Source organism: Pseudopipra pipra, chromosome 3 (genome assembly GCF_036250125.1).
Source record: "Pseudopipra pipra isolate bDixPip1 chromosome 3, bDixPip1.hap1, whole genome shotgun sequence".
In the NCBI taxonomy this organism is placed as follows: domain Eukaryota; kingdom Metazoa; phylum Chordata; class Aves; order Passeriformes; family Pipridae; genus Pseudopipra; species Pseudopipra pipra.
Window position 1 is genome coordinate 47,773,219 of NC_087551.1, and position 26,032 is coordinate 47,799,250.

Consider the following 26,032-nt stretch of genomic DNA (forward strand, 5'->3'; position numbering starts at 1 on the left):
ATTACCAAAGCTAGTGCTGAAAGTGAAATATGGACAAGAAGGCTAAAAATGAAGCTAGAGAGAAAGGAGAGGAGAAAAAGCACATTGTAAGAAGCATATAATCTGTGTTAGTTTTCTTTTTGTGTGTATACTTTCAATTGAATATCAGATTTATTTTTCTTAAATATAACTGACTTGCTAGTAGTACAAAAATTTAACTTCACCTTGGAAAAGTTGAGTAACAGGAGTAGTATGCTTGATACAATCAAACTGTACTCCTACACATTTCAAATAGTACCAAAGAGCAGGAAACACTTAAAGGTCTCAGTGCCTCAAGTAGGGCCCACTAGGTCAGTCACTACAAAACCAAGACTGTGCTATGTTCCTTCTGTACAACAAACAATTCAAAGGATTGGGTTTATTCAACCTTGAGAAAAGAATACGCAAAGAGAATCTCATCACGTTTTTCCAATGCCTAGAGGGTAGTTTCAGAGAAAATGAGGGCACTCCTTTCACAAGGATGCATGGTGACCCCACAGAAGGCAGCAGGTACAAGCTGCTTCAAGGAAATCCTGTCTAAATATAAGGGCAAAAAAACCTCCATTTTACTGGGAGAAAAATTAAACACTGGAACAGACTGGCTGGAGAAGTAGTGGAATCCCTCTCTCACTGCAAGTATTCGGGATCTGACCTAACAAGGACCTGAAATCACAGAATGGGTCAGGTTGGAAGAGACCACACTGGGTCATCTGGTCCAAACTCCCTGCTCAAGCAGGGTCATCCTAGAGCACATTGTGCAAGACTGTGTCCAGATGGTTCTTGCATATCTCCAGTGAGGGAGAATCCACAGTCTTTCTGGGTCATTTATTCCAGCGCTTGGTCACCCGCACAGTAAAGATCTTCCTCATATTCAGGGGGAACTTCCCATGCAGCAGTTTCTGCCCTGTATCTCTTGTCTTACTGCTTAGCACCACCAAGAAGAGCCTGGCTCTGTCCTCTTGACACCCTCCCTTCAGATACTTACAGACATAGAATCATAGAATATGCTAAGTTGGAAGGGATCCACTGGGATCATTGAGTCCAACTCCTGACCCTGTGCAAGACACCCCAAGAATCACACCATGTGCCTGAGAGAGTTGTCCAAACGCTTCTTGAACTCTGTCCGGCTTGGTGTTGTGACCGCTTCCCTGGGGAGCCTGTTCCAGTGACCAACCACTCTCTGGGTGAAAAACTTTTCCCTGTCATCTAACCTAAACCTCCCCTGACTCAGTTTCATGCCATTTCCTTGAATCCTGTCACTGGTCACAAGAGTGAAGAGACTGGCACTTGCCTCTCCGCTTCCCCTTGTGAGGTGTTGAAGACTGCAATGAGGTCTCCCCTCAGTCTCCTCCAGGATGAACAAACCAAGTGACCTCAGCCACTCCTCATACGGCTTCCTCTCAAGGCCCTTCACCATCTTTGTTGCCCTCCTTTGGACATTTTCTAATAGCTGAATATCTTTCTTATATTGTGGCACCCAAAACTGCATAAGATATTCAAGGTGAGGCTGCACCAGTGCAGAGCAGAGAAGGACAATCCCCCCCCTAGACCAGCTGGCAACACTTTGATGCCCCCCAGGACACGGTTGGCCCTCCTGGCTGCCAGGGCACTGATGACTCATATTCAACTTGCCACCAATCAGGACACCCACATCCCTTTCTGCAGCACTGCTTTTCAGCATCTCATTCCCTAGTCTATACACACAACCAGGGTTGCCCTGTCTCAGCTGCACAATCTGGAACTCGCCCTTGTACACTTCATACAGTTGGCGATTGCCCAGTCCTCTAATTTTTCCAGGTCTCTGTGACATCTCTCTGGATGCAGGAGAAAAAAAAGGGTGCCTTGAGGACTGCGAAGCTGAATGCCTCACTTGCATCAAAAAAATCAAAATGAAAACAATTAACAATTTGTCTGCTATTAAAGTCTCCTTAAGTTTGCTCAAGATTTTAGAAATTACAGTTCTTCAGGAAACAAACAGATTTATTTATGAAACATCCTCCACAGCTCCTTTGCCTGTTCAGATATATTGCGTGGGACAGCAAGTATTTGCTGAGTTGAATTCATTTTTTCAATGTCAATAGCAAGGCAGTATACACCACCAAAACAGTCTGTAACAAACGCATTGTTTTCCAGGAAGAAAGTATAATTTTTACTTAACTGAAAGTCCACAAGGAGCACACAAAATGTTAAGGGCAAAAAAATATCTCCAGTCTCTGGAGGATATATTTTGCTTAAAAACAGAGCATGCTATGCAATATTTTACTGTTACTATCATTGTTAAGGTTGAAATTGTAGGTTTCAATCAACGGGGGAAGAAAGGGGAAGAGTGGGGTGGAGGGAGAGAGGACAAATTCATTTGGGACCATAAAGTAATATAGCAATTGATTCTGGAGCAGCAAATAACTGGAATGTGAAATCATAATCAGTCCAAGAGCTTATTTAAATGTTTACCCTTAAAGATGATCTGATAAAACCCTGATCTGGTTATGCTTGCCAGGGAGCTGGATGATCAGACAAATCTAGTATATCCTAGACTACACTTTGAAAAATAGTATTGGTCTAAACAGCCTTCATTGTACCAGAAAGCCACCAGAAAATAAATCCTCATACAGTATTTTCAAACAGTGACATGACTGACAATCTTGGGTCACTACCCACAGCAAATATCAGATATTTATATAATACAATATGCTGGAAAAGATCTTTTTTTGTTGTTGTTTTTCTTCTTAATTAACTTTCATTATGTGACTACTGCATGTTAGCAGATGTCTTACATTTGCAAGAGAAAAACAATCAAATCAAAGACACATATAGAATCAGCCAGGTTGGAAATGACCTCTGAGATCATCAAGTCCAACCCTTGATCCACTACTGCCGTGGTTACTAGACCATGGCACTAAGTGCCACACCCAGTCTCATCTTAAAAACCTCCAGGGATAGAGAATCCACCACTTCCCTGGGCAGCCCATTCCAATGTCTGATTACCCTCTCTGTAAAGAATTTCTTCCTAATATCTAACCTAAACCTCCCCTGGCACAGCTTAAGACCTTGCCCTCTTGTCTTACTGATACCTGCCTGGGAGAAGAGACCAACCCCCACCTGGCTACAACCTCCTCTCAGAGAGTTGTAGAGAGTGATGAGGTCTCCCCTGAGCCTCCTCTTCTCCAGGCTGAACAACCCCAGCTCCCTCAGTCTCTCCTCATGGGACTTGTGCTCGAGTCCCTTCACCAGCCTTGTTGCTCTTCTCTGGACCTGCTCCAGCACCTCAATATCCTTCCTGAACTGAGGGGCCCAGAACTGGACACATTACTCCAAGTGTGGCCTCATCAGTGCTGAGTCCAGGGGAACAATCACTTTCCCAGTCCTGCTTACGTTGCCAGAGAAACGCAAATGGAGGAAGATGTGCTGAAGAAGGATATATAGCTTATAATGCAAATGGAACAAATACCATTTACCTTCGCTGGTTAATAAGTTTTTTAATCACCAGTTTTGATTTGGAAGCCTAAATCAGAGAGGTATATATGACCAGTCGTTTACTATGTAAAAAGCAGATCTCCGTATGAAATACAAGACTACTTACAAAAGTTATTACATAATTATGCAGTGTTTTCTTACACTAATCTTCTTTAAACTGACAACTGTATCATAATGAAATGACAAAGTAATTTCCAACGCGAAATATATATTAAAAAAAACAATTGAAGCAAACCTGTTTAATACTCAAAAGAGATGGTTCCCCAGCAGGTCTTTGTTCCAATCTTAGCTTGAGACATTCATGGATAACATTGAGCAGGACTCGGCAAAGGACCAAGAATGCAGGTTCAAAGGAAGGTAAATCCATGGATTTCAACTCTTCCCATGATACTGCGCTGCATTTTTGCTCGCAACAAGGTGGGAAATTTAGTAACTGCACATAATCTGAACACAACATGGGATCTGGAAACTCTGAAAACTGTAAAAAGAAAGAGGTATCGTGAAAAGCATCCTTAAAATTCTTTTGGATTTTGCATTTGTTTAAAGTAGCATCATAAAAGTCTATTTTTAAAAGGTAATATTCTACTAACTGGCAAGTCAACCACAGAAGTTCCATGTTTATATTGTTGGAGGTTTCTTAAAGTTGGGTTTTGTGGTGGGTTTTTGTGGGGTTTGGGTTTTTTGTTTGTTTGTTTGTGTTTTTTCAAGGATCACCAGTCTGAGGAAAAACAATTCTGACCCTTGGAGCAAAGAAAATCTCTTACTTAATGTTTCTGTTATGCCTGTATCTAGAGAAACAAGTGTGCACTTGGCTATATCAGGTGAGTAACCTTGTTCTCTTTCAAATACATAACGCATATATTACATAAAACTCCACATTAAAATTGAATGCTATATTCAAGAAAATGCCACTAGCCAAAATACTTAAAAAAATAACTTGTGAACTTTGACAGATTTTAAATTGAAGCTGTTTGAAAAAGAAAGATAAAATATAAAGAGATTAAGTTGTTTTGTTTTGGTTTTTTTAATAACTTCTCATTTAAATGAAAATCACATTCAAAGAAAATGATTTTTTAGTTAGAGAAAATAGTTGAGATTATCTGAATTAAACATCCTAGACATCGGAAGTATCTGGTGATAACATTCTAAGCAAGGCTGTACATGGAGGCACTCTGGGGTTTAATTTAGAAAGAAAAGCTGGACTACGGTTCATGTGCCTCTTCTAAAGATGATAACACACGGTCATCATCTAAGGATAAGATTTATTTCAGATTAAGTTTGTTTTATTCTTATTCTCATTTCACACTGCTAACTACGACACTTAAATATCCTTCACTAATATAGCAGACATAACTAGGATTTTTTAGGTTTTTCTTCAGTGCCAAGTAACATCACTACAAAAGAGAGAAAAACATTACCAGAAATTAGATCAATCATAAAGTACTCCCTAGAAAGTTAAAAAAAATTAACCAACTTTTAAGCTTATTATCTAGCAGAAAATTAATACACATATAAGAATGTATTTTCTTAGATGGAATATTAATGTCTTCTTTTTACTAACTCTCTTAAAAATAAACTAGCACTAGATATATAGCACTAGAATAGCACCAGGGAAAGATTTTTATACAAGAAATTTTCATTAACAACAATCATGAAAATACTACACTTTCACAGTACGACAAAAACTTAAGAAATACAGTCCTCACTGTGATGCAAATATAGTGTTGTAAAATTTAGTTCTTACAAGAAATATTAAACAGCTAGTCTATGAGCAAGAATAACAATGAAATTGAATAAATTTGTTATATCATTTTCTAACATCCAGGATAACAGCAGATGACATTAGGGCTTAGTATTAGACACCTAAACTTCTATTGTTCAATTTGACTCATATCCATCTTCTGCAGGGCTAATCTGAAATGTTTCAAGTATTTACTAGATACTTCTTAAAAAAAAAAACAAGAAAAAGTCTAAGCCATTTATTGAGATCATACATAGAATCCATACTCAAAAGTGCAGCAAGTAGAATAAACAAGAAACAGGGTACACAAGCTTAAATACTGTTCTATAAAACAACATCTCTGATTTTGTAAACTAAAGTAAGAACTATTAACCATCTTCGTTAAGAATCAAATTGTACAACTTCTACACAAAATGGACTGCATAGTGCCTAGAGCCTTGTGAAAGTATCAGAGCCTATGATGAATCAAACTTAACACTAAAAACAGCCATCTGTATAAAAATTTACACATATTTAAGATGAAATGAGCATTAAAATATACACAGTGGAAGACTCCAGAAAGCACATTTTAGACATGATTTAGACAGTGTTTAAGCAACAATAGACATGAAAGTATGTCTAGAGACTGTAAAGTGTAAGTACACATGTAAACACAGTATCAAAATATCAAAGTCACAGAAGGAACAAAGATTAACAGAATACTCACAACTCTGTCTGCACACAAATATCAAACTAAACTGCACTAAAAGAAACCCCCAAAGTATTGTCAATTGCAAAGACCAAGCAATTCAAAACCATCTCTTCCATTTTAGTACAACAACATCTTTTGCTGCAGTGGGTACCATACTTCTGACAAAGTGTATTTTTTTTTGACAACCTTCTTTAAATTTTGGAGCAGGAAAGAAGTCTACAGTTTTCTAACATTCACTTTAAGTCATGAAGTCATTTCTTAAAAAAAGAACAATATTCCAAAAAAATGTAATTACTGAAAATGAACATTCAAAGTAGTCACAAGGGTAGAGAAGGAGGGAGAAAAGATTAACCTTACATCTTACGAAAGTCATCCAACACTAAAGTACCAAACAGTTTAATTCTGCAAAGCTGCAGGAAAGACTCTAGCTACTTAATATTTCATTAACTTTTTTTAAGAGCCCTTATGCAGTCAAAATTTGAGGTATTTAGCAGTTCCATAAATATACTCCAAGTGGTTTTCAATTCTCTCAAACTATGTCTTATTTACTTTGATTTTTTTAAAGGTATTTCTGCCTACATATGAAGCTGAACTTTCTAAGTATATGTGGTTTGGGGTGCTTTTCGTTACTGTAACATATCTGCAAGTTTTTCTTATGCGCTTGACTCTAAGAAAATCTTCATGTATTTCTAACGCAAATTTTCTAGAACACAAACTGAAACCAATTAGAGAGTAAATAAAAATTCAACTTATAGCTTCATTTCTACAGTAATACCTACACTATGAACAGTACAAATAAAAACTTTCAAAATCAAATTATTTTATAAATGTATTAATCCTAAAAAAATAACCTCTGAGGGAGATAGACAATTCTTATTCCTTTTGCGAATGTGACAGTCAACATTAAGATATCAACAACATATCAAAGACCACATATGGTATCTGTATTAGAATGGGTATGTTGGCTAAGAGATGCCTTCATCTAGAATTTATGGTTAGGTCCCACACACAGTGCCACTTTATCAAGGAGGGCAAGTAATCCTTACCACCAATTCTTTCTAGTATAAAAATGTCTACAAGTTAGATAACAGTTTACATTTAGAAACAATACTCAGCCTTGAAAGAAGTAGTGACCACATCTTACAATATGAAACTTCACATACTGTCCTTCATTTACTGCTTAATTCCCAATTTGATTTTATTAACTCAGAACAATTCTTAATTAAGAATATAAAATGACTCAAAGAAAAACAATAATTAAACTAAGAGCCAGCTGAAGAATGCAACATGCTAACATGATTTGTTTTCACAGATTTCAAGGTTGAGAGTCCATTCATTTATCTTATCTGTCCCCAGGCATAATGTGCCATCACAATACTTCATTTATTTAGATGAGAAAAAAAACAGAACTGTAGTGACATTTTTATAAAAGATATCTTGCAGAAAGATATCAAGTCTTGAAGAAAAATGACCACCTCCATAGCTGATTTTTCCTAACAACCCAACTATTGTGCTTAATATTTCACTGTAATTTTTCAGATTTGTTGCCTTAGACATTAGAAAACATAGCGAATAAAGATGTTATCATAAAAATGTCATTTCAGTTACAGAGAATAACACAGAACCAGCTTTGGGCTTCACACAAACTGTAGTTCAGTCAAACAACAGATTCATTTCTGGTGGAAGAACTGAGCCTCATAATATACACTGTCTTTCAAAGACCAACAGAGCAACCAAAACTTTCATAAGATCCCAATTCCTACATGTGCAGCTAGAAACAGAGCAAGGAGGTACTCCTGTTATCCATTTACACTAGTAGCAACCTACCTCCAGTTGGTGATCACTCCTTACCAACGCCATACGAGCCCTTTGCAATGAACCATGCATTAGCTTGTGCAGTCTTAAAATTAGTTTCCTCAACCCCATTTGCTTCAGTGCTTTATCAACAAACGGCCTGTAAATAGAGGTCAAACAGTGTTGGTTGCAGCTTCCCTCAGCACTGCCTTCTGGAATAACCCAAGAGGTGGAGTCATCCTCAGATTCAAGCCTATCAAGCCTCCTTGAATGGTCCTGAAAGTCAAAATTTGGCTTATTAGTAAAACTGTTCTCGATGGCTTGTCTAAGTTCTTCAACATTCTCCTCAGAGATTTGTTCTTCCCCATCACTCTCCTCTGTGCAAGTTCCTGAGGATTCCTTTACTTCTGTTTCCCTATAAACGTCTTCATCCCCTGGATCATTGTCCTTAGATGGTCGAGGAGAAGGAATTTCAAACACTGGCCAGCCAATGTCAGAAAGATTTTTGATGCCCAATACAGTTCCCATAATCCTTAGCTTCTGATTTAAGTCTTTTGTAATATTTAACCATAGACAGAGTGCCTGCACCCTGTCTTGGAAGTCCTTTGCAGCATACTTTTCATAGTCCTTTTGAAGAGCCTGAAGAGATGGATAAAGTGCTTCTATATACTCCAGCAGCTCCATTATTCGCTTTACTTGCTCAAATGAGACCCGCTGGCGATGGAGGTGTTCATGGTAACTCGAGTAACCCAAAGCACTGGTTCCATGTGTTGATTTGCAAACTCCTTCTCCTGAAGTACCATTGAGACTGGCTCCATTTTTTACACAGGAGAAGCTTCCATAGTCCACTTTGAAGGTGAGGATTTCATTGATGATATCAGGGATAGCTTGACGGGCTGCATAGAGATAGAGGTCTTGGTCATTAATGCTCCGGCCAGCATGCCATGCTTGCAGCTCCAGCCAGATCAGTTCATTAGATCGGTTCAGCCAGACAGAAGAAGTGTTTTCCTGCCCTCTTTGCTCCCTGTCCTTTTTCTTTGAGACTGAGGTAAGTTTTAACAAAAGCCGCAGGGTTTCAAAGAATTTTAAACGATCTGCTGGGCAATCACTCCTAGAAGTCTGGCGTGTAGTTCTGGGTATTGGCATGGGCACAGAGACTGGAAGCTTAGCATTGCTACAGCCAAGGCTGAGGTAAGGCTTATTGAGATCAACATCTGGAATTGTCTTTTTTGGCAGAGACCCACTAACTGAGTCTAACATAAATGAGCACTGCACATTTTTCTTATGATCTCGTTCTGTTGTCCTTAGAGCATCTCTGATCTTTTTCCCTTGCTTATAGCTGTGCTCTTCCACATTCTCGATCGTTTTCCCACTGTCTTTATGCAAAGACTGAGTTGGCACACTCATCTTTTCTGTAAGAAAAGAAAAAGGATATGACTGCAGCAACAAAAAAAAGCATTGTTCAAGTCAGCACCCGATCTCATTTCTTAGGTTGAGCATAACATTGTTTAATACCAATAAAACAAAACAGGCATGGATAGAAGTAAAACACATTCTTAAAAGTTACCATTACTATAATCTAAATCAATAGTAGCACCACAGGATTTTTTCTCTTGCTTTACCTCTTTTGTAGAAAGGACATCAGAGAATTTTCATTATCCTGACTATGCCATCTACTGAGAACAGAGTATGATCAAAAGGAAAAGAATGGTTTCCAAGTTCATTTTCTACACATTTGTCACACAACCTCCCAAACAAAAACTCAAAATGCAACAAAGCATTATTAAGGATCAAAGTCAAAGAGAATTAAAGAGACTCCATTGCACATGCAATTTCATAAAAACTGGAGCATACACAAATTTCAGCCTGAATGCACCAATCCTGCCTCTTGGGAAGATTCATCTCAGTTCTGGGAAGCCTTCTGTAGACTTTAAGGCAGATTAGAAATTAATCAACTTCTAACAGCACTTTGATGTTGAGGATTTTGGTGACCTTGCAAAATAAATTAAAATCTTTTTAAAGATTTTTAAAGATCACTTTCTGAACTTACACTCTACACAGAGGGTCATCTAGATCCCTTCGGTTTCTATTTTTAACATGTTATTCTCACTCACCCTTAATCTTCAGATCTCCCCACTCCACCAAAACACATTGAAAGAAAGGTAAGTTAAAAAGTATTCATTATTACACATCCAAAGTGCCCTAATACTTAAATGTTCATCATTCTTAACAAAGTAGAGGCACAATAATCTACAAATTGTTTCAGAAGCCTCTTTTTATAAAATAAACAGACACCAATGATTCAAATGCACCCGACAGCTCTGCAATAAATATCAGTTCTATAACGGTATGAGTTCCTGCTACTAATTTTATGCCGGTATTGTAATACAGACTTAAATTAATCTGTAAAAAGAGTTCAGCTGTACTAATAAATTTTGAGTTAGAATTACCTTTAATGCTACAGGGGGCAGGAGGTTTCATAACCAAGTCATTGTTGGTTGGTGAGGGAGGGCACATGGTAGAAAAAGATTTTAAAGGTCATTAAAAGAAAATATGATAAAATGAACGTGAGGAACCTGATGGGGGTAAGAAAGTAGGGTCAACAGTGGTTCTCCTTCAAGTATGAAGCTGCAGAAGTTTTAGACTAGAAAGGAGACATAGGTAATGCTTTGTACATAGCACCTGAGAACCTAACAGTTCAGTAAGTAAGCAAGTATTTATGGCCTCAGGAGACACAAAGATGTCTTATGAGTACCTCTGAAATGCATTTAGTTTAGAAAACGTGATTCCCAGAGGTTGTGGGCTACAGGAGAAACAATTCAGAAACTAAACAGATTATTGCATAAATTTAGGTTTTGACACTATATGCCAGTTACAAGAAATTTGGCGTGACAAATTAAAGTATCAGAGGTGCAAGTAAGCAAGGCCCTAATGTCCAAAATTCATTCAGCTAAATAAATAAAGGAGATATACCTTACATCTGTTATTTGTTAACATCTGAAAAGTAATTCAAATTTATTTTTTAAAGTGTACATCAAACTAATCCCTGAATGAACTTTCTTACAAGAAGTATAACCTATTCTATTTCAATAAGAGCATATGCACACACACTCAAGGCCAACCAACCAGTCTGCAAGTTTTAGGTTTTGAGGCGGCTTTATTTTTTCCTCCATAATACAGAATAAAACTTCTCTGAGAAGTTGCCACATAGGCAAAGGAAAAAAAAACGAACTTTATGAACTTTACAGAAGAAGATATTTTATACAGCACTAACCAATTCATCATAAAAAACCCCCAAACATATTTTAAGACACACAGCAACCAAGAATAGGATATTCTCATGCCAGAAGTAAGAACCATTCTCTCACAAATAGAGAGACCTTGCTCCAAAAAATCAAAATCTATTAGCAGGGTTAAAAAACTCCCTATTTCTCATAAAGGTATCAATCTTCAATATGTGCTCAGCAGCAAAGGCTAACAATGAAATATAATACATTATAGTTCTTTAGTATCACAATGTCTCTGTTTAGAAATTAACTTTCTTTTAAAGTACAGAAAGAAACAAGAAGAAATAATCACCAAAAGCAAGAAAAGTTTATGTAACCACTAAATACAGAACTAAATAGGGTTAATGTTACAATTGAAGAGTTTTCCTGGGTTTTAAATGTGCCTTTTAGCAAAGTTAAAGAAGATTAATAATTCCAATGCCTACAGTTAACTGGCAAGAACAACAATATTTCTCTTCAATTTAGTATAAGGAAGAGGTCTTTTGGTAAATGTTCTCTTCAGTGACGTCATTCGGAGGTTGTATGAAGTGAAAGGAAACCAGAAGCTTTGGAAAATGTTTGTATTGGCCCTTCTTTTATTATGAACTTGCATTCCACAGCTCTATGCAACTAAAGAACTGACTGTATTCCCTTATTCACACTGAACAATTTACCTTTTTCTTCCCTACATTTTACCTCAGAAATGTAATCCTTGCCATGCACTCTGTGATAACATTTCCTGTTTCATGTGAAGCAACTTCATAAATTGCTTCCAAAACATCAACTGACAACAGTCAAGCTGCCATAACTCTGGCAAATAATCTTGTCTGAAGTATTTAAAAAAAAAAAAAAAATTAAACAAACAAATAACAACACCCCACACACACAAAACTAGGTATATTTTGTATGAAAATACTGAACATAAAATCTTAAATGGCTTTTTTACACCTATCCAAGCTCAACAAAACCAGTAAAGTTGCACATTTTTCTTTTTTTTCTTAGAAGGACAGCTTGAAAAGATGTACCTACTGAATGGTTTTTAAATTGTCTTTTCAACAAACAATTCCCATATTCTGTATCTGCTTATAATAAAAAAATGCTTAAAAATTCATACTTTAAGATACAAAAGCTTTATTATTAGATATCATTACTTAGTGGAATTAGGAAAAAAAAACACATATCAAGTATCTTTTGGTTTTTCCTCTTGTTATCACTTTATGACTGAAGAGTCAGCAGAAGCAAGCAGGAGTAACTACACTTTAATTGCTTCGGTGACATTAAAGAGTAATCACCAAAAACTGTATTTTTCAATAAACAGCCTGTGAAGTGCTTCAGAACATGAAATTTGGGCAGAGAAGCAACTACACCATTACTAGAGATCACAGAACTGCAGAAAAAAAAAAGTGACTGAAAAATACCTCTGAAGGTCATTTTTTTCCAACTTCCTGGTCAAAGCTTGGTTTCTTTCAAAACTAGTTTAGCCTGCTCATGATCCTATCCAGTTCTGTTTTAGAAATCTCCTGAGATGAAGATTTAACAACCCAAAAATCCCTGTGGCAAACTGTTCACTGTTTGAGTACTCCCACAGCAAAAGTTTTCTTTTAATACCCCAAAGAGTTTTTTCCCTTGTTGCAACTTACGGCAGCTGCCTCCTGCCCTTTCACTGCACCTCAGTATCTTGGTCCATCTTCTGTATATCCCCCTCCATCAGATAATGACAGGCTATTGCTATGACTTTATGATCATTTTGGGAAAAAACCTCAAGACACCACGCCTACCTTTCAAAGTGGAGCGGCTAGCAGGTCTCCCAATGTTATTTTTCTGATGCTTTGTTGACATACGCTTCATCTGGCGGGGTGTACTAGGAGGAGAGGTTCCATAGAAGGTGTCAGCACTTGCTTCATCTGATAACTCCTCAGGGTCACATTCAGAGATCTTGCAAGTAGCATCTTCTGATTTGCACTCTTTCCTGTAGAGAACAAGACAGACCATGATGTTCAAGCTAAAGAACTTTTACTGGCAACTCATCCATAAAACCCAGCCACAGTCAACCTTCTATATTTTACTGCCACATCCACGTATACTTACCCCAAGTTTTCACACCCATACGGACAACTTTCTAATCGAACAAATTACAGGCAACATACAAAGACGATGGTATAGGCAGAGGAGAACATAGTGTAAACATACGTGTACAAGGAAATATTTCTTTCTGAAAAAGCTTGTTGCAAGCCTAAACTAAGAGGTATATGAAACAAAGATTCAAATATACAAATATAATGCAAAACAATCAATCTAATCAGCAGCAGGAACAACAGCAGAGGTTTTCCCTTCCATCCTCCAACCCCTTAACCCGTGCATACCACAAAGGTAACTTCTCAGTTGACTGAAAAGGCTTTCCTACCCTTCACAAAACTTATCTAGCATAGGACACCTGAACGTATTTTCCACAGAACTTAACATTAAGTATATTAATGCCATTGATACCACATATAAATATCATCACTCCCCAATGGTGCCATACAAGGAATTCTCTCGCTTTAACACATACCTGGGACAAGAACACACACCAGTAGCTTCAAAGAGAGAAAAGACAGTTTGCCTCCATCCTCTAATGTACTTCTGAAGCAGGTATGCAAATAACAACTTGACTCTATATAACTCTCAATAACTCCAGTAAAACACACTGAGGCAAACACACTGATCTAAATCAAAGTGGCACCAGTACCCTGTAACTCCAATTTCACTTGAATCACAAATGACATTTTACTTGCCTCTATTTTTGAGGCAGATAAGGAATGTTAGTCATGCTCTGGTGGAACGAGTCCGAATTACTGCAGCAAGAAACATGCCAGAATATTGCCAGCTAATAGAACAGCACTAAGGCTAACAAAACAAAAACAAACAGATACTGTACTTTTTGTTTATCTTTAGCTATAAACAGAAATAAATACCTTAGCATGAAGAACAATTACGTTCTCTACAAAGCCACAGGAACATTTAGTGCATGAAATTACTCTTCTCACATTAGAGCTTTGAGAAGGTAGCAGGCAAAGAGATTACCCAAGAAGGTTAGAAGTTACCCAAGAAAAACGACTCAGGTGGTACTGTAGCACCACCTGTAGTCTAAGGAGAGCCCTACAGTGAATTTAATTACAATGGCAACCACACACAATTACCAACACTTTTAGTCTAGTTTCCTTGCCTTGCGAAATTGTGCTGTTGGTGTGTTTTCCAACAATCCAATTTAACCAACACCCACTGACCAAACACAACAAAAAGTCTTACTTTGTTCCTACAAATCTTGTGAAAATAGGTGGGTGAAAAAGAGAAATGGATCTTGTAAGAGCTGAGGTGGGAAAGTGCAACTCAAGTTCACATCTTTTTGGCACCAGAAAAATTTTATTCCTGAGACCTCTTGCAAACAGCCCTACTGCAGAAAACACTTAGAGCAGAGAACACCCCTCTGATTTTGCCGAAGGCAAATCAACCACAAGAGACTAAACCACATAAAACAGAAGTCATTAGTTTCAGTGCTTATGAAGCTATTTATTTTTTCAGTGCTCTCACTGGCCTGGAAAGGCATAGGATGGGGTGCTGATGTCCTGTGGGGCCTGGCAGAACACATCCTGTGGCACTTGCATTAGGTCTCCAAGGCAGTTTTAAACTAGGATAAGTTACCTCGTTATGAAAGACTAGAGAAAACACTGTTTTTCTTCTGTTTTTAAGTAAGCAACCTCTTCAAAAAATATAACGATCAAACCTCTTCACCAGGCTGAATTAGATGATCTTTAAAGAACATAAGCTGGTCATTTCAGTCATCATCCCTGGAGGCATTTAAAAGACCTGCAGCTGTGGCCCTCAGGGACATGGTTTAGTGGTGGACTTGGATGTATTACTTTACAGTTGGACTCGATCTAAGAGGTCTTTTTCAACCTAAATGTTTCCATAATTCTACTTTGTTTGTTTCTTGCTATGTCCAATGAGAAGGCATGAATGCCAGAAGTATTCAAATCACCCTCCAACCTCACACCTGAATTACACACTTACCTATACAGCGACATCCAGTATGACTTACTTAACATTTGGCCATTTTTTCTGGGTAATTTAGTAAGCTGTTCTTTACTTTGGTAGAAAGCATAGCAGAGATCACAAAACATGCAGCACTTGAAGTCAGATCACAAAACAGCAGTCACACTCTACAGAACCACTCCTGTTAGCAGCTGACGAGATGATCTAACCAAAGCTGGCTAGCCTGCTTAGAGAGACAAAGGCACAGGCTGCAACCCAAGTTTAAAAATTCAGCATGCTCAGTTTAGAGTTCGTGTGCAAAGACTACACCTCAGCTCAGAGCTCAGATCAATGCCAGTGAACACAAAGACTCAGTTTCACCAGTGCAATCTTTATTGTACAACAGTGCACTAAATATAGAGGGTCTGAACTAAAGCAGCTACATGCTAGTATCAATTTTTCTCATCCGTACAACACCAGACATACACAATCATCAGCAGGAACACTCTGGTATTAAAACCAGTCATAATTTTTACAGATTACTGACTAGCATTTGCCATGTTTGTGTGTTATTTACCGTCATAAACTAACCACAGACTAATTAAATCTGCCAGCCTATAAAATGCAGTGCTGGCAAACCCGAATCAGATTATAGTGTTGGTTATTACACAGAATTGTGGTTCCTAAATACTGTTGCAACCAGAGTTGGGAAACATTAATCACAGCTAATTTCTTCTTTGCCACCAAGAACTGCAGATTCCCACACACCCCCCATCACTGAGGACCATCCTAATCTTAATTAGCCATACACTGGAAAAGTGAAAGCTAGAAATGTGACAACTGCTGCTACTATTTGACAATAACAGTCTAAACCCAATCCTTACAAGGAAAACTAGAAGTGCACAGTTTTCACAGCAGGCTGTTTACAGGCTGCTCTTAGCCTCAATTTTAATGAGCAAAATGCTTCTTAGCAATTTTACCCTAGGAACATAGGAAAGATAGTAGCCAGGATGCCTAAATCAGAAATACTGGGAAAGCTGCAAGAGCAGTATGGTAAAAGCAACAACCAAAGCAAAATACCTTGACAGCTCTGGAATGCACCAAAAAAAAAAAAAAAAAAAAAATCAACAAACCAAGAACATTTCCAAAAAGTAACTACTGCATGTTACACCAGAGTGCATTTCAACCAGAATCTGAAAAGACAGAATACAAAATTTCTTTAATTTGCATATGCAGATGACAACAGGATTTTATTTTTACTTTTTTAACTGTGATAGCAATGTATCTACAATTCCAGCTCAATCATGAAAACTGAAATAAATATTATAGATTTTCAAAGGTCTGCAAATAAAAATGGGACAGTGGTAAAATTGTCGTATGAAATTTGAAGCAGTAGGAGAGGGAGCAAAAGGCTGGTAACCACTGCTATTGATAAAGGCCATAAGCCTTTGGAAAAATGCAGTCATTTATCACTAGAAATAAAATAACAAACGGAAAGACCACTGAAGATCACATAGGGACATGTTACAATTAACTAGGCTAAAGTCACACAGTATGATTTTTAACCAGTACTAACTTTTCCACTTTACTGAAGCATTATGCAAACTTTCAATGTTGGTAACAACCATTAATAAGAGGTCATGCTAAAAACTGTAACAGCTATATGGGGGATACATCTCTTTACTCTTCCCTTTACATCAGCCACCCTCCTCATAAGCAGGAGTTCAATTACATTAGGCACATACACAATTAACTCAGGCTCAGTCATTGCTTATCATCCCACACACAGCTTAAAAGTACCTCCAGTAGAGGTCAACTGACTGAACTACAAGCACGTAGTGATAAATTTGAGTTAAGCACTTACCACACAGTAGCCAGTATAATCACCCTCCACAATCATTTGGAAGCTGTGTGCTCCATAGACAGATGCCAAGAACAGCTTCCTGCAGTTTCCAAGACATTGCACCATGCAGACATCAGTAAGGCTCTTTCTCAAGACTTCTTATGGCACCCTGCCATTTCCATACAGAGATCTGTACAAGGTCTACCATCAAATTACCAAGTACCAGCTCTGGACATTCAGTGTCTGACTTAAAGGCAAAGTGTCTATTTTTCAAATACATACTCCTTAACTTGGATGCAGCTTGATAATTACAGTATGTAGGAAGACAAAGCTACATAGTCTGTTTTTATTTATGTCTATTCCCAATTAGCTAGACTAGCAGAAAACACAGGCACTACACACTGCCAATCACATCTTTTTAAAGTTAAGGTAGCTCTACCTAAAGGTAGTCCCAATCATTCCATTTCAAAGATAAACAATATTCTGATAAGAACTGTCATCATCTCACAGCTGCTGGTAATGCAAAGAGCAAACAAAATTTTTAGGTACCCAACTCTACATCTGTTAAAACTGAAAAACAGTAATGAAGATACTTGACCTTGTTTTCGCATTTGAATCTCAGACACCCGAGCTCAGCATTTCTGAGCAGTCAACGTTAAATCTTAGTCACCAATAACCTGTCATTGCTGCCAACATATTAATAGGACTCTTAGAAACTTGGTAATATACTTCATAAGATTTTTAACAGTATAATTAAATTAGACTTGAAACTAAGGATATGTTTGGCTTTATAATTTGTTATCCTCAAGATAATTTGGATAAGCTAGAGGAAAGTACCAAGTTTGGGGTTTTGTTTGTACAAGAATCACTACCACAAAGATAAACTGCAGATACGATCCTCCTTAAAGTTCTTCTAGTGTAAAAATTTGAAACAAACAAGAAAGTCTTCAAATTATGAAGGGCAAATGCAATTTGACTTGTAAAAAGCACCACATCGGTACTAAAGCCTGAATCAGCTTCCTCCTGAGAAAAAAAAAAAAAAGCTTTATTACTTCTGGAAAATATCACTTCTTAGCAAATGAATGACATGGTTTTGGGTAAGGATTTGGAAGCAGTATCTGTTAGCTGTTGCCTTTCCAAATTTTAGAGAGAATCTATGCCACATCCCACCAGTAGAACAAAAATATCTGAAAGCAACTTCAAGTTAGAAGGGAGAACAATAACAACAGCTTTGGTGTTCCAAGTTTCTAGTTCACAAGGAATCTTGTAACCATTACTTTACTGTAGATAACTTAACTTGACAATAAAGCCTGGCAGAAAATCATCTAACAGTACTCTCTACTGGAAAAGAGGAACTTCAGAGTATCATCCCTTCTGGCATGTATAAACTAAAAAAGGCAGAAACAAAGCAAAAAAATAATAACATTCTTCTCTGAAGAACTTGCTGCCTCCCCACCTCTTCCTTCAGTTGGTAAGTATAAAGCAAGATCACTAACTCCTTCCATTTCTGTTTTTCAAGAAGGCTTCTCTAACTCAATTTGTGTATTCCTATGATCACCCTTACAGCTGCACTACTCTTCCTTTCTACAGGAGGTGACTAATCCTATCTAGCTAAATGCATCCATTTCCCAGCTCTCCTGAAAGCTAAGACATAAATATTTCTGAGGGTCACATTCAACCTTTCATTGATTTCTCTAACCATAAAAGCAGATAATACTTAAAGCACACAAATGTCAAGGCGAAAATGAACAGCAGGAAAGAACACAAAACTGATATTAGCTCAGTTCGTTGGAGCATGGTGCTAATAACACCAAGGTCATTAGTTTGACCCCCATATGGGCCATTCACTAAGGAGCTGGACTCTATGGTTCTTGTGGGTGCCTTCCAACTCAGAATATTCTATGATTCTAACTTACCTTAAAATTGGAAGAAAGTCTGAAGGAGACAGAGATCCTAAAAATAATGCCTGGAGGTGATCCGAGTAAATGAAAAAATATTTTGTCATGTTGTTGTCTTAAAAGAACATTTTAAGGCAAAAATCTAGGGCTTTTCTGTATTCACTAAGTATTTCAAAACTACATTTTAAAGAAGATAAAGTACCAGTCTAACAATTTCAGTTTTAAGAAATATTCAAATTCAAATTTAGCTGTACATAGCTACATTTTTTTCTCCCTGAGGAATCAGGGCAAAGGCAGAACATGTGATCATTTGTCTCTGTCGTCTAGGAATGAACCACCAGCATGCCGGGGAAAAAAGGATGACACCTGGGCAGGAAGTGGGAGGGCAGAGAATTTACTTAGAACAGACAGTAATTTTACCATTTACTGTTGACACAAAATGCAAAAAAGCACTTGCTTCTTTCATCAAGTAAGTCTGCAGATGCAAATCTTACAGAATCTAAGTTTTCATTAGAACAGTTTATGGCAGAGACACTTGTAAGAGCATAAAAGCCACGAGGTAATAATAAAAAAAAAAACTTTGAAAATCAAGTAGGAAATGTAATGAAGCTTACTCATACAATATTTTACAGTACAGAACCTCAGAAATCACCAACATTATGGTCACAGCAAGATGACACAAGAAGGGGAATCTGTTCCCGTGCACCTTTTGCCTCCCACGTTGCACATCCCTGCCCTCTGTGCACAGAAGTCAATCATCATGTGACCTCAGCCACCAAGCTGACAGGGAAAAAGAAACCATTTTGGTGCATCATTTACCTGTCAGACACGTGACTGCTAGATCCAGAAAGAATGCAGTGGAGGACCTTTGCTTCCTTTTGTAGAGAAACCAGGGGAGAAAGCAACCTGCTGAGTGTAAAGTGAAATCGTGCCTTCAGTCACTCTATTCTGGCTGCATTGAAGCAATTTACAAGACTGACTGTCCCTTCTGCTTTCCACTTGGCCAGAAGTCACCAGCAGCCAAGATGCACAGGTATAACTGAAAGTAGGGCCCTTGGTTCTTCACTAGTGCTGCTGAAACAATCCAGCTTAGCCAGAATGTCTTTGTTTGCAGGATTTTTCCCAACTTCAACCACTTTAATTTTGCTTAGGTGACCAAATGTTACACTAGCAAGTTTCATATGGCAGACATTCCTAGTCCACAGAGGGGAAGTGATGGATGTCAGGAGATGACAATAGTGATTTCTAATTGGAGTCAACTGCAAAACCAATGCAAATTTTTGCTTGCAGAAATAATAAAAGCAAAATACTTGGGCAGGAAGATGGTTAAGGTAATACCTGTATCACCACCAAGAACTGATTGATTACGTAGCTCCAGTAGCTTATTTACAAATTAACCTATGAATAGAAACACTAAAACTTCATCAGAAAATAGTCACGATGTATCAGTAGCACTTTAAAAGCCATGCTTTGCTCACTATTTACACCTTGTTTATCTTTGAAGACCAACCTGTAGCACAGCTGCCCAAATACAGACACTCAAGGCTGCTACGAACCCCTTGCCACCCACTTCCAAACTACAGGTTTATACTACAACAGCCTTGCGAACAGTTAAGAACCAATCACAATAAATTCTAGATCAGCTAACTCCTGGGAGAAATATAAGGCAAGTATTTCTGTTGCAACACAAATAGTGGTTTAGAGCAGGACTTCACGGTGACAGAGGAACCACTACTTCTCCAGAAATCAACAAGGAAAAATATAAAAAAGTCATTATTGGGGAAAAGACCAATGTAAAGCTTAGAGCTAAATAGCTACGCTTTAACTGATTCCCAATGACAACTCTTCCCCTTTGGTAACTCTAAATTAAGCTTTTTAATTAGAACAGAAGGACCCAGCAAGTGTGGACACACTTCATTTCTACAACAGGCCTCAAGCACATGTCTCATCAGCCAGTGCTGCCCATTACAAAGTTCCTTACAGCACTACTACACTCACTAGCAAATTTTAGCTTAAGAGAGAAAGTCAAAGAAAATTTTCTGCTTCTCAAGATCTGGAAACTATCAGAATCAGTTTTGTGAATTACTACTACTTTGACATTTTACCCAAAATTCTCCTATTTTCTTGGGCAGAAGCTTCTATGTGCTTATTATATTTACAACAGAAAGGCAAAGTCACAGAAAAATCTAACAAAAGCTGTTGAAACAGTGGTGAGGTGTTGAAGCACCTGCTGAGCAATTATAAAAATATGGTAAACCTCAAAAACAAGAAACTGTCAAACAATGATTGAAAAATAAATTACGCAAAAACCAAAGCAGTATTCATATCTTTTATTGCAAGTAATGCTAAGAACTACTGAGACTTCTGAAAGTTACACCAACTAGAAATAAATATAAGAAAATTAAAAAAATTGAGCTCTTGTAAGAGTTTTGTCTGTTCTTCATGTTCTCATCTTAGAAAAAATAATACTCAGAACTTTTTGGTTTTTTTACTAGTAAATTTGGAAACAGAAAAAGGTTATCTAATTTTTCCATCTTGGATTCTTATACATTTTTATGCAAAGTTGAAATTGTAATGTAACAGCATTTACAGTAGATTAATATCTGAGTTTCCGATGATAAATTATTTTATTAAAACTATGTTATATTTTATTTTTATAAGAAAGATCAACAGGCCTATTTAATTCTGCCTTTGCTCTGCAATGTGAAAAAAGTGTGAAAATGTTGATGGGTTTGTCAGGTTTCCACATCCATGTTTAAGCCTAACAGGTGAAGCTGCAAACAGATCAAAGTTTAGAACTGCAGAAACAGGAGCTAAGAGAACTTCAGCCAGCCCAGCTAGAACCCAGTTCTCTTAACTACTAATGTTAAAACATTCATTGACTCCACTCCCCATGCTTCTTCCTTAGTGCTACTTTTTACAACTTTAACTATACGTAGCTCATATTTGGGGGAAAAAAATTTAAACTGATTTTTTTTTTTCCATAAGAAGTTCTGAAAGATGTTCTCCTCACTAAAGATGGTGGAGCACTACATAGCACAGTATCATCCAAAGAGTAAGTGCTGCAGTTAAGGTCTTGGCACCAGCACAAATCATATCCTAAGGTCTCAACCTACCCACTGAAAAAATAAAGTATATTTAATTAAAAACTACTTATGAAAAATCTGTACTAACACATCTCGTTGGATTTTCAGGAAAATTTAAGCTACACCAAGAAAAGCTACATACTACTGGGACAAGAGATATTATGACAGAAAGTGTTAGGGTGCTAGGCTCAACTATAAATAAATCACAGACCTCTGACAAAAGGTAGAATATGTAAAAGCTATTCTGCTCCCATTCTCCCACACACAAACTTCTGGCAGACAGTTCCACTCCTAGATACTAGATAAGAAGAAGCTAACAACTGGTTTTGATCCCAAAGTTTCAGTTTGTCTTTTAGATAAAGTCAAAGTCTACAAGAACTGTGAAAGCAAAGCTATAAAAGTTAAATATGCTTTTAGTGGAAGCTGATGCCTAAGCACCTGATGCTGGACTACTACTCTGTGACCTCTGGAAAACCCATGTGAGGCAATAGAGATTCATTACTCAGCATTATTTGGAGCACCCCAAAAGCTCAGTGGTCATGTCCATGGCATGTTCTACACTGTGGCTGAGAAGTAACAGAGGCATAAGTAACTATGGCTTTATTACCACCTAATGGATGGATGTTTTATAGCCAAAATGGCAAAAACCTCTCAGAGAACCCATCAGCAAGTAAACCAGCAGCACATACAAGCCAAGGGTAGAATAAACCATAAACATATACCACATCAGAAGGCAACACATGACATTCAATAGCATTGAATATTAGCAGGACACAGAAGGAACAGAACTAGTTTCCTCCTACCTTGAGATAGCAGGAGACATTCATAAGGACAATAAAGTGATATCGCATCTTGTCCAGCTCCAGAATAAACCTGATCAAGGTTCATGGCAAGTTGATGTGACCTTACACACAGCGTTCTTTGACTGAACATGCATGAACATTAAGAACTCAGTAAAGCTCAAATTCAGGTGTTAAACATTGCTATTTGGCTTTATGCTTGCAGTCAGCCAGGAATGAGCATGGGACTATTATCAACTCTTTAAATAAATAAGCTTCTAAGTTATTTTTAATAATTCAAAAGTTATTTAGTTAATAGATTACAGACTAAACACAGTATGAATGCAGGTAACACTTGAGAGAATGAGAACTTGGAAAGTAACAGCCCTGCAAACATAAATGTCACATACAACAGCAAATCCAACCAGGCAAATGAAGAAACAAGAGCTGAGGTACCTGCATCTTCCTGTGCTGACAGAGGTTAACATCGTACTTGACTAGCAGTAGGTAGTATGAAAAATTGCATTTCTAAATGCATTCTGGATGCAGTATGAAAGAATGGTTTGCATATTATTTTAGAAATATGGTTGTCATGGAAGCCAAATCTTTACAGGCCTCTAAAAATCCCAGTTAGCTCCCTGAAATAAAAATTACTGCACATCCCTTATCCTTTCCCTTATATTCAGTATACCATTTTTCGTCATAGTACAGTTTGCATTCCACAAGGGTCAATCTCACTAGGTTACATAATAGTAAAACCAACCTTGACACAGACAGCACTAATTAACAGACACAAAAACAACTGAAGCAGGCACACAACATAGACTAATCCTTGCTGCTACAAATGCCAAAGACATCTCAACTAGCACTTCATGTGTGCGTAGGTGGAGCAATCAGTCATTCATCCCAATCTTGCACATGTAAACAAGAAAACGCAATACATGAAGAATAGAGATTACATCTTGCTTCATTTAAATGCATGGGGGAAAAAAAGCAAAACAACAAAGTATGGTAACACTCTATATACTTAAATAATTTTCCCCACTGAAGTTATGATCCTAAGTTAATAAAATAATTTTAAACCCTTTCACTGCTGATACACTATCAGTCATACAGATAGTTTGGCAAACAGGAAAATAGGTTGAGCACAATTCTTGACGTGACCTCAGGCTTCTCCCAAACCACAGATGCTGCAGACTGACAGCCCTATTCGGTGTCATCATAGAGCCAACAAATCTGATAGACAGACTACTGAAAAGTTTCCCAGCACAGAGGAAACCTCCATACTATTCACAATTCTTTGTCCCACTTTATTCACAGCCTTGCTCCTTTTTTCACCCCTTGAACTGGATGCATGCAAGGAGAAAAGAGGGCTACAAGCAACCACGGCACAAGTCACTACTCCTATGGCTCTTCATGCCTTTGTAGTGCTGCCAAACAAAGGACAAAGTCCCAAGAAACTAAGGACATGCTTAAGGCCTCACTGTTTTCTATAGTGGATTTTGTGCCAGAAAATTCTTAGAAAAGTCTAAAATTTGGCTTGGGAAATTTAAAGTCTATAGGCAATAATAAAAAAACACCAAACATCTGTTTTAATTAGCATTCGAAGTTACCTACTGGAAACATCTTATCTGGAAAACCTTCTGCTTGTTTTGTTATAAGGATTGATATTTAAATGTGAATACTTCCCAAAACTTTCCAATAGTATCTTTTCATTTATGCATAACCACTGCATGCTATCCAGTGTCCAAATGCAATCCTATCTCAAAATCAAAATCTGCTTGTAGGTTCCCTCAGTGTTTTTCAGATTAGAGCAGCCTCCCTTCTCCCCACCCCAAAGTGTGTTTCAGGAAATAAAGGAAGACCTGGGAAAAACAGTATGATTTTGGATTCTCAATGAAGACTAAGGACTGTGTAATTCAAAAAAAAAAAAGCCATGAATATATTTTATGCTTGCCTTAAATTTATAAAATCTACCACTGCATTTATATTCTAACAAGACACAGAATGCTCACACAAAGGCAAGCAGATTTCTAATACATAAGGCAGTCTCACAACAACAAATCAATAAGCTTTCTCTTTTAAACAAATGTAGGTGTATTGTTAATGAGAACGACTGAATACTTCTCCAGCAGAATTTAACTTAAAGAGAATGCATTATATCAACACACTTTAGTGCTAGCCAGAAGAATTCTTTATCATAAGAACACATTCATACTCTACAAAGAAGAATAAAAGCAATCCGCCACCAAAGAGATTTCAAATTCCCAAGCCTGCACACAGACCCACTGATTTCAACAAGATCTGACCTCACAGACACAAGACTAAACCTAATAAGGACTCCAAAGTTTAAATCAACTGTAATCATGTTTGAAAGATATAAGATGCTTTACTCTTTTATTACATTCAAGTCAAAGCAAGTGCTGCATAAAGCCAGAGAAGCAGTTCAGTTCTAAGGCAGATGTGAAGTTGGTACACAAAGCACACACTGCACTGAATCACAGTGGAGTACATGCATTACCCTACACAAATTAAGGCTACTTAATTGTTTTAAGACATCCCTTTCCCACCCACCAGCTCACTCTGAAATAACTAATTCAGTTTTCATTTGCTGGGTAAAGTTGCCACCAAATTATCCACACCCACATCCGACTCATATAAACTGTCTTGTAATAACCAGAATCCACCAGAGGTCAGAAATGGCCCTGCACAGGAAATGCCTGGGTGTTTCCATTCAGGCCCTGAAGATTACTCTTCTACATGAAGACAGCCCAGGTCTAGGGTCATGCTGTTGTACAAACTTATTTTAAATCTTTTTCTGCTTAACCTGTACTATCAGTCTTTGAAGATACTGTAAAAAGGAACTTGGAAGATTATAAATTCAGTAGCTCTACTGACATTTGTATTTCACAATATTGCTGTTAAATTTAATTAACTATTATATACCTTCTGGTTTTGGCATTGTCATGGTGTAAGAAAAACAAATCATTAATACACATTAATGAAAACTCAAACCAGACATTGTTCAACTCCATAGCCTTGATCCACACTGGACTGTATCACCAATTCACTTTTATTACATCAGTACAAAACAGCAGCTTGCAGTATCCATGAACGATCTCAGCAACATGACAGCACACAGCTCTTTCGCACAGCACACCTGGAATACAATGCACCAGACTACTGCCTGACAGTACAAATTGGTCACACATGCGTTTTAAAAACGTTTCCTAAACGCCTCCTAGTGAGAAGTGCATCAACAGGATGTTATTTTAAAAGAAGAAATAATTGCCACTGAATTAATAACTTGGACTTATGCAATACTTCTACAGCCAGTTGGAAACACTAAACTATGAAGTAATTTGCATCTCCATCTCTCAGCAGGGCACAGATGGAGAGTTGCAAAAAGCTAATCTGCAGGTCAGCACATT

At 37.5% G+C, this 26,032-nt stretch overlaps 1 protein-coding gene across 6 annotated transcripts in view; it reads right to left on the reverse strand.

Moving 5' to 3' along the window:
• MAP3K4 (mitogen-activated protein kinase kinase kinase 4) overlaps window positions 1-26,032 on the reverse strand; it is a 68,953-nt gene that overhangs the window by 41,392 nt on the left and 1,529 nt on the right. For all 6 annotated transcript variants that reach the window (XM_064648984.1, XM_064648983.1, XM_064648985.1 and 3 more), the window contains exons 2-4: window positions 12,763-12,953; window positions 7,752-9,130; window positions 3,728-3,970 (exon numbers count right to left, since the gene is read on the reverse strand). In XM_064648984.1, the coding sequence (XP_064505054.1) occupies window positions 3,728-3,970; window positions 7,752-9,130; window positions 12,763-12,953 (1,813 nt within the window). The remainder of the gene's footprint in view (window positions 1-3,727; window positions 3,971-7,751; window positions 9,131-12,762; window positions 12,954-26,032) is intronic.